This window comes from Berghia stephanieae, chromosome 5 (genome assembly GCF_034508935.2).
Source record: "Berghia stephanieae isolate SIO BIC M18660-M18661 chromosome 5, UCSD_Bste_1.3, whole genome shotgun sequence".
NCBI classification, from domain to species: domain Eukaryota; kingdom Metazoa; phylum Mollusca; class Gastropoda; order Nudibranchia; family Aeolidiidae; genus Berghia; species Berghia stephanieae.
In genome coordinates this window covers 40,692,988-40,708,218 of record NC_088364.1, presented here as the reverse complement: position 1 = coordinate 40,708,218, position 15,231 = coordinate 40,692,988, and the positions used below count along the sequence as shown (strand labels likewise).

Sequence of the window (15,231 nt, the reverse complement as noted above, 5' to 3'; positions counted from 1 at the left end):
ATTAGGTATTATTATTGTTGTGATGTAGCTTTGTTTTTGCGCTTCGCTTTGTTATTTTCAACGCTTTGTTATGCTATGTCTGCTTTATCTGTTTTCGTAACTGTTTGCTTTTCTGCTTGTGTTGCAGATCATCATGCTTCTCGTCGTACCTCTTTTGAATGAATAAAGCCTAGACTTAGGTTTAAACTAAAGACAGACTCTTCTACACTCACTTCAATTTATTCAACATTTCAAGTTTTCTGCCATGGAACGATTCCTTCGACCTGAGAGGTTTAACGCTGACCCTAACGCCCCCGATGCTTCAAAACGATGGAACCACTGGCTACGAACATTCAATAATTTCCTAGCATCACTACAACTTCAACAAGAAACTGCTATTGATGAACTCAACTTGCTGATAAACTTCATTGATCTCTTTGTATACGAATACATCGCTGATTGCACCACGTTCGATACAGCCGTCAAAGTCCTCAAAAATACTTATGTCAAACCTGGAAACGAAATCTTTGCCCGGCACATCATAGCTAATGCCAAACAGGAGCCAGGACAGACTATGGATCAGTTCTTGCAAAGATTGAAGGCTCTCGCTAAGGAATGCGAATTCAAAGCTGTCTGAGCAGACAAAAACAGGGACGATTTCATTCGAGACGCTTTCATCTGTGGCTTGTCTTTGAATCAAATAAGACAAAGACTCCTTGAAAATAAGACCTTGGATCTCTCTACTGCTTTTGACCAAGCTAGGTCCCTTGAAATGGTGCAGAAACAATCATTAACATACAACAGTGCATCGCCTTTACCTGTGACAGTGCGACCACTCCTTACATTGACGAAGCTGATACACCATCAGGTGATACACTATCTGCAGCAACCAGTACTAAATGCTTCTTCTGTGGATTTCATTGACACCCACGATCTAAATGCCCTGCCTGGGAAGCGACATGCAAAGGCTGCGGGAAGAAAGGACACTACCAGAAAGTGTGCTTATCAAAAGGGAAACCAAACAACTTTGCATCCGCTGCTGAACCCTTCATCAATTCGGCCTTCACTGCTGCAGCCCCTTCAAGTCTTCGTAAAGCTATCATCTGCGTGAAAGTCTGTTGTAATTCCATGAAGGCTCTTATAGACACAGGAAGCTCGGAGAGTTTCATCTCCGCCGAGAAGGCGCGATCTCTAAATCTCCAAACATACAACTCTCGAAAGCAAATATCGATGGCCTCCTGTAATCTCTCCAGTGTGACTAAAGGCCATTGTTTTGTCTCTCTGGAATACAATGGCGAGACCTATCAAGGAGTGAAGCTCTCCATTCTACCTGGATTGTGTGCCGACGTGATTCTAGGTCAGGATTTCCTTGGCCAACACGAGGGACTGGAGATTAGTTTCAAAGGGTCGAAGCCCACATTCTCCATCTGTGGCTTAACTGCTGCTAAAGTGAAACCTTCCTCTTTATTCAAGAACTTGCTCCGGAATGCAGACCCATAGCAACAAAATCAAGGCAGTTCTCAACACCGGACAAACAATTTATAGATTCTGAGGTCCAAAAACTAATTGCAGAAGATGTGATTGAACCCTCCGATTCTCCGTGGAGAGCGCAAGTCTTGGTGACAATGAATGACAGACACAAAAAGAGAATGGTGGTGGACTATAGCCAAACTATCAACCGCTTTACTCAGCTTGATGCATACCCTCTCCCCAGAAACGATGAGATGATTGAGGAAATTTCAAAATATGAAGTATACAGTACAATCGACCTCCGCATTGCCTACCACCAAATCCCTATAAAGGAGGAAGAAAAACTCTACACTGCCTTCGAAGCCATTGGGAACCTGTATCAATTCAAACGCATTTTGTTTGGTGTCACTAATGGAGTGGCCTGCTTCCAACATATCATTGACAGCATGATAAGAAATGAGAAGCTCAAGGATACTTTTGCATATCTAGATAATGTCAATCTGCGGAAGAAATCAACAAGAACATGACAAGAACTTCTCTCATTTCATGAAATGTGCCACTCAGTACAACATTACTTTCAATGAAGACAAGAGCATCCTTTCCACCAGAAAAGTCAAACTGCTTGGATTCCTGGTTTCCAAAGGCAACATCCAACCGGATCCTGACAGGCTGAAACCATTGCGCGACCTTGCTGATCCCAACGATGTAAAATCCCAACTCCGTATAGTAGGCATGTTTGCCTATTACTCATCTGGGATCCCACATTTCTCTGATAAAATACACCTCCTTGTCAGCAATAGTGTATTTCCGATTCCAGCGGAAGTGAAGGAAGCCTTTGAACTGCTGAAGAAGGAGATAGAGAATGCAGCTGTCACTACCGTTGACCAAGATGTTCCCCTAGTGGTCGAAACAGATGCTTCGGACATCGCAATAACAGCTACGCTAAATCAGAATGGGAGACCAGTTGCTTTCTTTTCCAGAACTCTGAATCAAAGTGAAAGGAGGCATTCCACTGTAGAGAAAGAGGCATATGCCATTGTGGAGGCTCTCCGTAAATGGAAACTACTTACTAGGGAAGCATTTCAAACTTGTAACTGACCAGAATAGCGTTGCCTTCATGTACAATAACTCTCAGAAAGGAAAGGTGAAGAATGACAAAATCCAAAGATCGAGAATCGAACTGTCGTGCTACATCTACGATGTTGTCTACAGACCAGGCAAAGACAATCATGCAGCAGATGCTCTTTCCAGAGGCTATTGTTCTACAACTCATTCTGATCCTGAGGCACTTCAAAATCTCCATGACTCACTATCCCATCCTGGGGTTACAAGGATGATGCATTTCGTCAAATCCAAGACCCTGCCTTACTCGCTTGATGAAGTGAAGGTTTGTGCAAACTGTAAAATCTGCTGTGAACGGAAGCCTTCCTTCTACAGACAGTTAAATCCCAATCTGATCAAAGCTACTCAGCCCTTTGAGCGCCTGAGTGTGGACTTCAAGGGTCCTCTGCCCTCTTCTTCAAGAAATAAATACCTTTTAACAATGATTGACGAATACTCTCGCTTTCCATTTGCTTTTCTGTGTGTCGATATGAGTGCTGCAACAATTATCAAATGCTTCTGCCAGCTTTTCTCTCTGTTTGGAATGCCGTCTTATGTGCACTCTGATAGAGGGGCCAACTTCATGTCCGCCGAACTCGATGACTTTTTACATAGGAAGGGTGTAGCTACTAGCCGGACTACCCCATATAACCCGAGAGGTAATGGACAAGTGGAGCGACTGAACGGAACCCTCTGGAAGACAATAACGCTCGCATTGAAGTCTCGTGGTCTGGAGATTCACTAGTGGTAACTCGTTCTTCCTGATTCCCTTCATTCCCTAAGGTCTCTTTTGTGCACTTCCACTAATGAAACTCCTCATGAGAGAATATTTCGCTACAACAGGAAATCCACAACCGGTACAACTCTTCCGACTTGGCTCACTACCCCTGGAATGGTGCTCATGAGAAGGAAGTGAGATCTTCAAAGTATGAACCTTTGGTAGATGAAGTCGAACTGTTGGATTGCAATCCACTCTATGCCCACGTCAAACTACAGGACGGGAGGGAGACAACAGTAGCTTTGCGTAACCTAGCACCATCTGGTGGCCTGCCTATGCCTGACTTTTTCGTAAAGGACACTTTTCTTCCGCTCACGCACCCCTCTATTAATGATCCAACAAACCTGGCACTGGACGTTCCAGTACCCGTTCTTATTCAGGCGGATGCCCCAAATCAAGTTTCGAAACAAGCGGAATCGGAAGACACTCTGATCCTGAACCTCAAACCTCATTCTGTGAAGAAAACAGGCCAAACCCCTCTGACCCTGAAACACCTCATGAGAACACTCATCGTCCCAAACCAATTCCTTTCATTCGGACCCGAGCTTACAATCTGCGGAATAGAGAAGCCTGAACTTTTCTGACAATCTCTAAGACCAAGACTATACTTGTTGTGTTTTGGTTCATAGCATTACGTCCCCCATTCTTATTTGATTATAGACTTTGGGATTTTGCAATCATTGTTTGATTTGTAATGTTTCCAATTAGATTGAGGGGGGAAGAATGTTGTGATGTAGCTTTGTTTGTGCGCTTCGCTTTGTTATTATTTTCAACGCTTTGTTATGCTATGTCTGCTTTATCTGTTTTCGTAACTGTTTGCTTTTCTGCTTGTGTTGCAGATCATCATGCTTCTCTTCGTACCTCTTTTGAATGTTGAATAAAGCCTAGACTTAGGTTTAAACTAAAGACAGACTCTTCTACACTCACTTTAATTATTATTATTATTATTATTATTATTATTATTATTATGATCATTATTATTATTATTATTATTATTATTGTTATTAGAATTATTATTATTGTTGTTATCATTATTATTATCATCGTTATGATTATTATTATGCTTGTTATCATTATTGTTATTATTCGTATTATTACTAGGTATTATGAGTATTATTATTATTATTATTATTATTATTATTATTATTATTATTATTATTATTATTATCATTATTATTATTATTATTATTATTATTATTATTATTATTATTATTATTATTAATATTATTATTATTATTATTATTATTAGTCTACTTTCAGTGTCTCACACTCTGGAATATCAGACACTTTAACTTGGGAACAAAATTAATAATATTATGCCTATTTCCTATTCTCAAATATCCACATTTCTGGCTCAGCCACTTTAATCATTGAGAACAAATTAAAAATTTTCAATCTTTTTGAATGATTGGTTACTCAAAAGCTTTTGACAAACACATGTGAAACAAATTTCGACCTTGTCTTGAGAGCAGTTTTATAGTCAATGCATAAGCTTCGGCAATATGGGATAAATTGAAAAATCAACACATGGATTGACAACTTCCTGAAAGGCCGTACCCAATCAGTGATCATCAATAGTGAATCATCCAAGTCTGTCCCAATTGAATCTGGTGTTCTTCAAGGCTTATACCTTGGTCCCATTCTCTTTCTTTTTTATATTTAATGACCTGGCATATACTCTTGAATAGAAAATCCGCCTTTTTGCAGATGCTGCAATAGCATTTTTGATAATAAAATCACAAGATGATGGAACATGACCTTGAGAAACTGGCTGCTTGGGAACAGAACACAAGAAAGAAATCTTCAATTACATGCGATTACAAGCTACACAACCACACCCAAATATTTAGGAATAACTTTAAAATCAGACTTTAAATGGGACGAGCACATCATCAATCTCACAACAAAAGCAAATAGGACCCTGGGTTTCATTAGTTCGATTGCAAATTGAATAAGCATGCACTGTTTGGGATCCACACACAAACCCTTTGTTGATAATTTAATTCAGAAAAATGAGTGGAGCAGGCACTTATGTTGGTAACAACAAGAGATGAAGTGAGTAGAAAAGTGCCAGAAGACAATAGAGGATAACAAATTTTCGCGGCGGTGATGGGATTTGAACTTGCGACCTTATTGGTACGACAACTCCGCCTGGCCGGTGAGAGCGTGACTCTACACTATGAGCTATCCACGAACCTTTGTTGATAAACTGAATGCAATACAGAGATGAGCCGCTCATTTTTTAACCAGAAATTATGAGAAAACATCAAGAGTGAGCAACATGATTGATCAACTAGAATGGAATTCGCTCCAAATTAGGAGGAAAGCAGCACGTCTGACCATGCTGAACAAAGTAAAGAACAACCTGGTGGTTATTTCAAATCCTGACCTACAAACACAGACCCAAACATCTAAGACTTCCCACATGGTCAGTTTCATTCCCTTGACATCCACCAAAATCCTCAGAAAATGTAGGGAGTTACTTCTGCACCCACTTTAGATTTATTTACAGAGCTTTTGATTACTGTTGAATTTTCAACAATGTTATTTTTATATGTCAAAATCCTCATGAGGGAAGGTGGACATTAAAAGGAAATTCAGATTCATAGTTGATAGTCCATCACAGTGCATTAAATTTCAACATTATACTTACATTCTCACAAATCATCAATCTGAGACTTCTGCTGCTGTGTTTTTTTTTTGTTTGTTTGTTTTGTTTTGTTTTTGTTTTTTTTTGGGGAGGGGTGGTTGTTTTTTTCTGTTTTGTTGGGGTTTTTTTCTTTTTATCTGTCTTGTGTTATTATTTATATTGTTTATTAACTTTTAAATTCACTTAAATTTTTTTAATTCACTTATCCTACAATTAAGATATCCGACACTTCTTTTTATGTATGCATTGTCAGATAATTGACAGCAGATTGTATTATTTGACAAGATTTAGAATTGTTTTAGAAGTATTCAAAGTTCAAATAATATGTTGATTGTATAGTATGAGGCTCTGCGTAATTATTTGCAGGTATGATGACCCAAATTGTTATGGTCCCATTGTTGTAATGGAAATACCAATGCAAAATAGTGCCCAACACAACAATGTTAAATCGGGCTCATAATTGCATCTGGATATCACTTCATGCCGATATGAGGCAGTATGTATTGTAAGATATTGTCTCTCAGTATAATTGTTGAAATTATTTACCTCTTTGTATATATTATTTGTGTATTTCAGCAATTCGAAATGAATCAATGTTTGAAAAGGTTAATCAGTGGCAAAAGAAATATGGAAACATCATCACAGTTTATTTAGGTGTGTATGAAATAGAAGTTTAGTTTTAGCCTATTGTTGTACCATGACTTACATTAATAAGTCGGCTATAAATGACTCAGGTTATCATGTATCAGGATCCTGTGTGGAGTATTTTGACCTCCCATGGTTGTAAAGGAGGCTACTTGACTTGCTGTCTTCTATCCCTCTATATCTGTTTTCTGAGTTGCTTTCTATCGTTGTCTTGATATGGCCCTGGCTGAGAGAAGCAGTCAAATGTGTGGCATTAGTTTTAGATTTTTTTCCCTTATAAATCCTGTTATGTACAATTTTTTTTGTTTTGAATCATGTTTTGTAAGCATTTGATTGTATTCCTCTTGGTAGTGTCCGGTGCTTGTGTCTGGATGAGACTTTTAGGTGATCTCAAACTGAGTACACTGATAGTGTGCTCTTGGAATCTACTTCTGTTCCCAATTTGAACCATTTCCCTTCGTCTTACTCACGCTTGTGTACTTTTAATAAATTCCATTTTCTGTCTTTTTAATGGCCTAAATATGTTGCAAGTGCCCTAAAACCCTTAAAAACAAAACAAACAAAACGTGAACACATGCAGGTGGTTGATGTTAGGCTTTGATCTTATTTGAAATTTCACTAACCCTTGGATGATGGATATATGTATAATCAGATAAACAGAAAATGGCTGGAAATATGGGATAATATAGAAGAGATCTTGCTGAACCTGGTGTTAACTTTTTGAATGTGTGTAAAATTCTTACCCAAGGACACAACGTCAGGATAAGACTCTTTGACGATCCTTGTACCCACCAGGCCACCAACCACGCTTTTTATTGCTTGACTTTTTTTAACAGGACAAGATATCATACCGTTGAGCCATAATCACACACACAAACACACACACACACACACGTACATTAATGATACACGTTCATAGACATATACGTATACATGTACTGATGGAATAAGGGATCACCCTTCTCTCATGAATACATGAAAAGTGATTGGTATTTTGTAGGGAGGGAGAATAAGGGGCTAAAAATGTTATTTGTTTTTCTTTTTCTTTTTTTTTTTTTTTTTTTGTTGTTGTTTTGTTTGTTTTTTTGTTTTTTGGGGTTTTTTTTGTTTTTTGTTTTTGTTTTGTTTCTTTTGTTTGTTTTTGTTGTTTGTTTTTTTGTGAATCATGCTAATGATCAAGGAGGTTCAGATCGCTCAATTAGAAGAGTACTAAACTTACAATCAAAATATTTTTTTTTTTGGTAGCAGGATCTGTTAGCTCTGGAGGAAAGTATTTTATGCAATAATAAGAGGGGAAAATTCCTACTCCATATAGCTTATGAGGACCACTCTCTTTTCCATATAAAATATTTTCACTTTTTCATTTTTGCTCTCTTTTCAGGACCAATGCGGACTATTGTGATAAGTGATATTGACTTTACACTGGAAGCTTTTGTTAAAAATGGCCTTGATTTTTCAGATCGCCCATTTTTCTACTCTTGTAAGGTTTGATTATAAATCAGGAATTGCTAGTACTTAGTTAACTTGCCATTATGAGCTGTGTTAAATTTTTTCAAACTTTTCTCCTTTTTCACATTTTTATTCTAGCCATGTTTTTCGAGGTGTTTTTTTCTCAACGCCTCCCTTTTTTGGGGTGGGGGGGGGGGGAGGGGGGAGGTTTGGGTTTGTTTTGTTTTTTGTTTTTTTTTTTGGGGGGGGGGGTTGTTTATTTTTGTTATCTTTTTGTAAATTTTGATTTCTTCAAAAATCAAATATTTTATGTGTATTGCTTAACATTACAACTTTTGAAGAAGAACTGAAAAAAATTCAGCAAAGTGCATTTCTTTCATTTGACCCTACAATGTAGACAAGGAGCATTTCTTATAATCAAAAGGCTTGCCATTATTATTATTATTATTATTATTATTATTATTATTATTATTATTATTATTATTATTATTATTATCATTATTATTATTATTATTATTATTATTATTATTATTATTATTATTATTATTATTGTTATTGTTATTATAATTATTATTATTATTATTATTATTATTACTATTATTATTATTGTTATTATATTATTATTATTATTATTATTATTATTATTATTATTATTATTATTATTATTATTATTATTAAATTTCCACTAAAGGTCATAAAACTCATCAACTGAGTCAATCACCCCCATTGGGTACAGTTGGGAGCAGCAATGTCTTGTTATGTCTTGCCATTAAGTTGCAACTCTGCGCATCAGAGATAATCACATCAATGAGTATGGTGAGAAAAAATGGACGTGCCAAGGCTTTTTGGTTTTTTTTTGATTTTATCGATTTCTCTGTCACATTCAATTTGGTCATTAAGTAGTGCGTCTTTCACTTAATGGCGACCAGTTTAGGCTCTTGCACATCTCACTAATGCTGTCAGTCCTGTAGTTGTTACAACAAACCTACATGCTCTGTTTTGAATTTTCTCGAGCTGTTCCATCTGCTTTTTACTCTTGGGGTCCCAAACACATGCATGATAATCAAAAATTGGCTGTACAATGACTTTATAGCATGTCTCTCTGATGTTCCTTGGACTACTTTGTATATTTCTTCTTAAGAATCCAAGTTTTGTAATGGCCTTTTAACAAAGTTTACAGATGTGGTGCTGCCAAGACATTTTGCTGTCAAGAGTTAATCCAAGATATTCAGCCTTTTGCATTGTCTCCAATTTTTCTTAATGTTTATAATAATATGGGGAGGGGGGGGGATGAAGTGGCCGAGTGGTTAAGGCATTGCACTGTAACCCGGAAGGTACCTGGTTTGAGCCCCACTTCAGGCACTTTCGTTTTTTTCCTTGTGCAAGATTATTAACCCCCAATTTGTTCACTTAAACAACATGGGTGATTCCTGTTGACATCAGACATCTTGTTTGATGAATTATTTATGTTCCTTCGTGGAATGCCTAGGCAACAATATTTTATGATGTCGTGGCGGAAGGGCATAATATTTTTTTAAAATATAATAATATGAACTTATTGTTTTCTTTTTGTTCGTGATACAAATAAGCTGGCATTTCTTCAGGTGGAATTCCATTTTCCATTCTTTCTCCCATGATTATCCTGATCTTCTTGAAGCATATTGCAATCTTTTGATGTTTGGATTTCCCTATAAAGAAGGCTATCGTCTGAAAAAAAGTCGAATTTTTAATCCTTTTGAAACTTTACTCAGAATATCATTGATGTAAATGAAAAAAAGAAGTGGGCCTAAAACTGCTCCTGAGGTACACCTGACAGGACTGGAAGTGATGATGGCATTTTGTTCTCAACCATAACTCTTTGGGGTCGTACCAAAATAAATGAATTAATCCTTGCATGGGTGGTTTTTGAGATCCTGTAATGATCAAGCTTATTCAAGAGGCTTTGGTGGTGTGCTTTAGCAAATGCTTTGCTGAAATCCTGTAGAATGGCATCTGTCTGGCCCCCTTTATTAATTGTATTAGCAAAATCATCACAAGTCGTGATCTGTTGTGACTGGCATGAACAATGTTTGCGAATGCCAAGCTGGACATCAGTCAGCAGGTTGTTGTTATAAAGGTGTTTCATGATATTGCTACATATTACGTGTTCCAACAGTTTGCATGATATTGATGTGAGAGATACTGGCCTATAGTTTTCAGCAGTGTGTTTGCCGCCCTTTCTGAATATCAGTGTAATGTAGGAATCTTTCCGGTCTTCAGGAACTTGACCTTGATCCAAGGAGACTTGGTAGAGGAATTTATCAATGGGTGCCAGTTCGTTACAGAATGTTTTTTAAAGAATTTAGCTGATATGCCATCTGATCCTGAGGCTTTATTTTTATTGAGGTCTCTCATAAGCATGAGAACATCTGTCTTAGAAACAGTGATTTGCTCCATTTGGTCAACTTTGTTTCCAATGAGTTCCGCCTCAATTTTGCTAGATGGTTCGAAGAATACCATTGAAAATTGTTCATTCAAGGTATTTGCCTTTCTTACCGACTCTTGTGTCAGCTTTTAATTTTTTTCTTTCAGTGGATCTATTCTCATGGTTTCTTTGTTTTTACTTTTAATGTACGACCAGAGTTGTTTACTGCTTTCCAAGTCTTCGTAAATATTTTTTTTGATGTACTCTGTATAAGCTGTTCGACACTGGTTTTTCACAGATAGTTTTATATCTCAATATTTCTTAAGGACAGGCTCAGATGGAGACAGTTTTGCTCTTTTGAACCATTTTTTCTTCTTCCTGTGTTTAGTATTTATCCTAGGTTTGTTATTTCAGGTAGGTGTTAGTTTTGTTGGTACATTTTCTTCTTGCATTAAAAGGAGGTTGTTCTTTAGACAATTCCAAAGGGAGTTAATGGGCATATTTTGTAATGTTTTTGAAGAAAAAAGCCACCAAAATTTCTTATTTCATTTTTCATTGACACAATGTCAGCCTTTTTCCACAAATATATTTTACGGTTTGTTGGCTTTCTTCTAGGAGGGTTACGCAGGTATTCTACTTGAGGGATGTCATGGTCACTCAACCCTGGTATCAATTTCAGGTTGTCTACTAGGTTACGGCAGTTTGTGAAAAGAACGTCTAATGCAGCATTTTTTCGGGTCTTATGTCTAATCATTTGCTGTAGATTAAGGTCCATACTTGTCTCCAGGAAAAGTTCATTAGTTTCTTTATTATAGTGTTGGTTTGTTGATGTTCCGTTCCCCCAGTAAATATCAGGAAGATTAAAGTTGCCACCGATGAGAAAGTTTGAGTTTAAGTTCTTCATGATAAGTTTGTGGAGTGTTTCACAGACACTGGTATTATAGTCCATGGTGCTTGAGGGTGGTCTGTAATTAGCCCCTATTACTTATGATTGTTTATTTTCGTTTTCTCTATTTATTTTGCAGAATATTGATTCTGTGTCTGGATCTGATAGTAGAAGCTCACTTGTGATGTTTTTAGTTGCTGTCACTTCACCTCCTCCATTATTGTTACATCTATCATTTCTGTCTATGTCAAATCCTGGAGGGAAAATTTCCGAGTTGCTCATGTCTGGTTTAAGCCATGTCTCTGTTCCAATGATAATTTTACACGTCGAAAATTAATTATTAGAAGTTTAAGTTTAGGTATTAATTTAGACCCTCCACATTTGTGAGCATCTGTCATGTTATTGTTGCTGGTCTTGCTGCTTTCTTGAATCATGTTCATTGGTAATTAATTATTTTTTTTTGGTGGTGGTGTCCAGTCCAAAACTTTCTAGTTATTGCACAATATCTCTTGACAATGAGTTGTTGTCACCCTGTCTGAGAAGGTGCGGGTAAAAGCATGAGTACTTCATTGTCATCTATTTTTGGGGATGTCACCTTTGTCTGATTTCGTGTTCACAATGATTCGATTTAAATGATAAAAAAAGATGGAGCCCCTACCTTGTATATTGAAATCAGTTCGTGAAACAGCGCAGTGTGTAAAAATGACCATTATAATTCTTTCAAAAATTATTGTAAAATAATTTATAGATATCAATTTAAGATTTAAAAATCCATTGAATCCAAATTTAAAATATTTCTCAGCAAAAACGTTGGCAAGATGAATAAAACTATGTAAATTATATAGAATCACATCCTTGGGAAATATCACAAAAATAGAAATAGGCAAAGCGACCAAAACACCTCCTCTCTGTCCCACCACTACACACTCCTTTGCCTGAATGAATTGAATTTGAATGCTTTCTTGTCAAAGCCTGTATGTGTCAGCCTGAATAAGGCAAGTACTGGCTAGGAAATGGGACACTTACTTACACATTATATATGTTATGATATGGCCTAGACATCAAAAGCAAATGATAAGAAAATATGGCAGCTCTCAATTCATTGAATATAATTGTTAACTTTTATTCAAGACTTTTTTGCTCGGTTCTTTTTTTAATCTTTTTTTTATTTTTTGGTATTCCAGTGCACATGTTTGCAGAAGGTTCCAAAAGTATTCTTACGTCATCTCTCGGAGATACTTTTAAGTATCAGAGAAAGGTTGCATCACATGCGATAAGGTTAGTTGACATAATTTTAAATATATAATAAATAAATAATAAAATTCCCTTTATTTATCCCATAAGGGAAATTTGTCTCTAGGGTCTACTCTAAGGGAAGACTGGAATAGCTCAGGCGTCAACCGCAGTGCAGCGCCACAAATTGAGCTAGGGCAAGGTGACTTGCCCAAGAATACTCAGCGTAGTGAGTATTCAAACTCAGTACCTTTCGGGTACTAAGCAGAGACCGTACTGTTGAGCCTCGCTGCCCCACTGTGTCAATTACAAAACACCTCCAACTACTTTTATGACATTGATTCCCTTTCTGAAAATTTGGACATGGTTTACATACAGAGTTCAGCGCAACCCCCGGATAAGACATTGCCCGGGACCGGAAAATTATGTCATTATCCAGGGATGTCGTTATTCCGGGGTTTTCAAGATGGCAGAAAGAGGGGATGTGGTGAGACCCATGAATACCTATAGTGCAATGTGTGGACCAGTGCCTGAGAGAAGACACGTCCTAGAATGTATAATTCTTCTGCTTACAAAGGGTATACCAGTTGCGCTTTCACTCTCCAATGTGTATTGTCATTGATTTGATTGTAAACAGTGCTCGAACGCTATTTAACAAAACTAGTGCCAATATGATAATATCGCACAAGAACACAGATGCTCACATCTACTTGTAATACGTACATATTTATTAAAATCCATGCGATGCTGATGATGAGTTTTGAATACCGGAATTTTTATTTAAGTGCACCAAACTTTACAAGCACTTAAAATTAGTAGATCTACATCTTACGATATTTTTAAAAAAGACTAAAAAACAAACAAACAAACTAGTTATTAACCACAACAGTATCAAATTTGGACTGATGTTCAGAAAAACCATTGATTTTTAAAATGAAAATGATAAAGTGAAAGAGGCTGTTATTGTTTTCTTGGCTATTCCATCATGTATTATAAGACCATAAATGCCCCAATTGGACACAGCATTGCCTGATGTCAGTTAACCTTCAATGACCTCAGACAGGCAGTTAACAGGGAAGGTTAATGGACCCTTGAGAGTTCCATCCACTGATAAGCTTTTTTTTTTTTTGCTGTGGTTCCATATGAACTGGTGCTGATTCCACACAGTGTTAATAAACATGTGTTCTGATTGGTCGGTAACAAAGCAATCTCATTGGGAGCGAAAAAAGAGTTTTTTATTGGATAAGAGTCATCAATATGATGATGGTTGGGTATTAAGCATCGGTTTCAACTGCCATTTGTTGCTATAATGATTCGCTAAACAGGAGTTTTACTAAAAGGTATGTCGCTATTTGGAGATTTGTATTACTAATAACATATAGCAAAAAAATCGAGACTAGATGTTAATGTCACTATCCAGGAGTTGTCGTTATCCAGAGGTTGCACTGTATATGGGAATGGATTTATACCAAAATAAAGGCATTTGATACAAAAAAATAGTGTGCTATTCGAAAATAGAATATGATTAAATGATACAAGTGTCCTCAAATCATTTCAAAAGGTATTTATATGTCTCTATTATAAACGAAAAAAATGTCCCTATCTGCTGCTGATCACAGTGAGTAATGTGGCTAATTTTCTCATCAGTATACAGCAAACAAAGCTGCAAATAAATTATTTGAATTGTTTGTATGTTGGTGTGTCTACTGCACCATGACAAAACACACGAATAATTCCGTGTTTATGTAATTAATGTATTTAAGTTATCTGTCCAAGATCTATATATTCATAAACTTTTTCTGTATTTTACATAAATTCAGAATATCCATTCAAAAATTCTAGAAACTATTTCAGAAAGTGGACATATAAGAGAAAGATGGGGAAAGATGCTCAAATATTAATATTTTTACGCTGTTACATTGAATTGATCAAATTTCTCCTGGACATCATTTCCTTATAATGCATGCAAAACGTGAAGTGTGTTACATTTTTCACACGCCCAGAATGAACCTGCCAGAGGCTTGGAGTTGCCTTGCAGCAAGAGAGCAACCCAGAACATTATGAAGGCAATGAATTGTAAATTTACATCATAGTATTTCTCTTGGAATATTGCTACAATGTGAACCGAAGTTTTGTATTTTCAGTGATAACTTTTAAGTATTTAAGACTAGAAATGGAGAGGGTCCTGCTTTGTAGTCTTGGAAGAAAGAAAAGGGAAATGATTTGAGTTCATTGGTTTAAGTTTAAGTTATGTAGGATTTCTTCTCATTGCATAATCGACAACACTAATTCAATGATCTTCCATGTGATTACAAGTGAATATAAGATCAAAACTCATTTATCCTTTTTTCGTTTTCAGACAGTGTCTGAGTGGACAGCAGTTGGAAGTAATAAGCCATGAAGTTATGCTGTACACGGCAAAAGTCATAAAGTCACAAAAGGGTCCATTTTCGTTGAAAGATATTCATTCCCTCTGTATTTTCAACATCATGCATGGTCTTTGTTTTGGAAGCATGTTAGTCAATTTCTTTCCATTTACGCATTCTCTAGAGATGTAGAACTAAGTATAGACAAATTATGATTGTTCTACACTCCCATTAAATCCACACACACAACAAAGTAATAATTTGCACTGA

General features: G+C 36.6%; 1 protein-coding gene across 4 annotated transcripts in view; it reads left to right on the top strand.

Moving 5' to 3' along the window:
- The window catches only part of LOC144972922 (cytochrome P450 1A1-like), a 32,459-nt gene that overhangs the window by 3,969 nt on the left and 13,259 nt on the right, over positions 1-15,231 (top strand). For 3 of the 4 annotated variants that reach the window (XM_078914731.1, XM_078914733.1, XM_078914732.1), the window contains 4 exons: positions 6,555-6,632; positions 8,005-8,103; positions 12,547-12,640; positions 14,955-15,110. In XM_078914731.1, coding sequence (XP_078770857.1) covers positions 6,555-6,632; positions 8,005-8,103; positions 12,547-12,640; positions 14,955-15,110 — 427 coding nt within the window. The remainder of the gene's footprint in view (positions 1-6,554; positions 6,633-8,004; positions 8,104-12,546; positions 12,641-14,954; positions 15,111-15,231) is intronic. The other variant, XM_078914735.1, reaches the window with a different exon arrangement.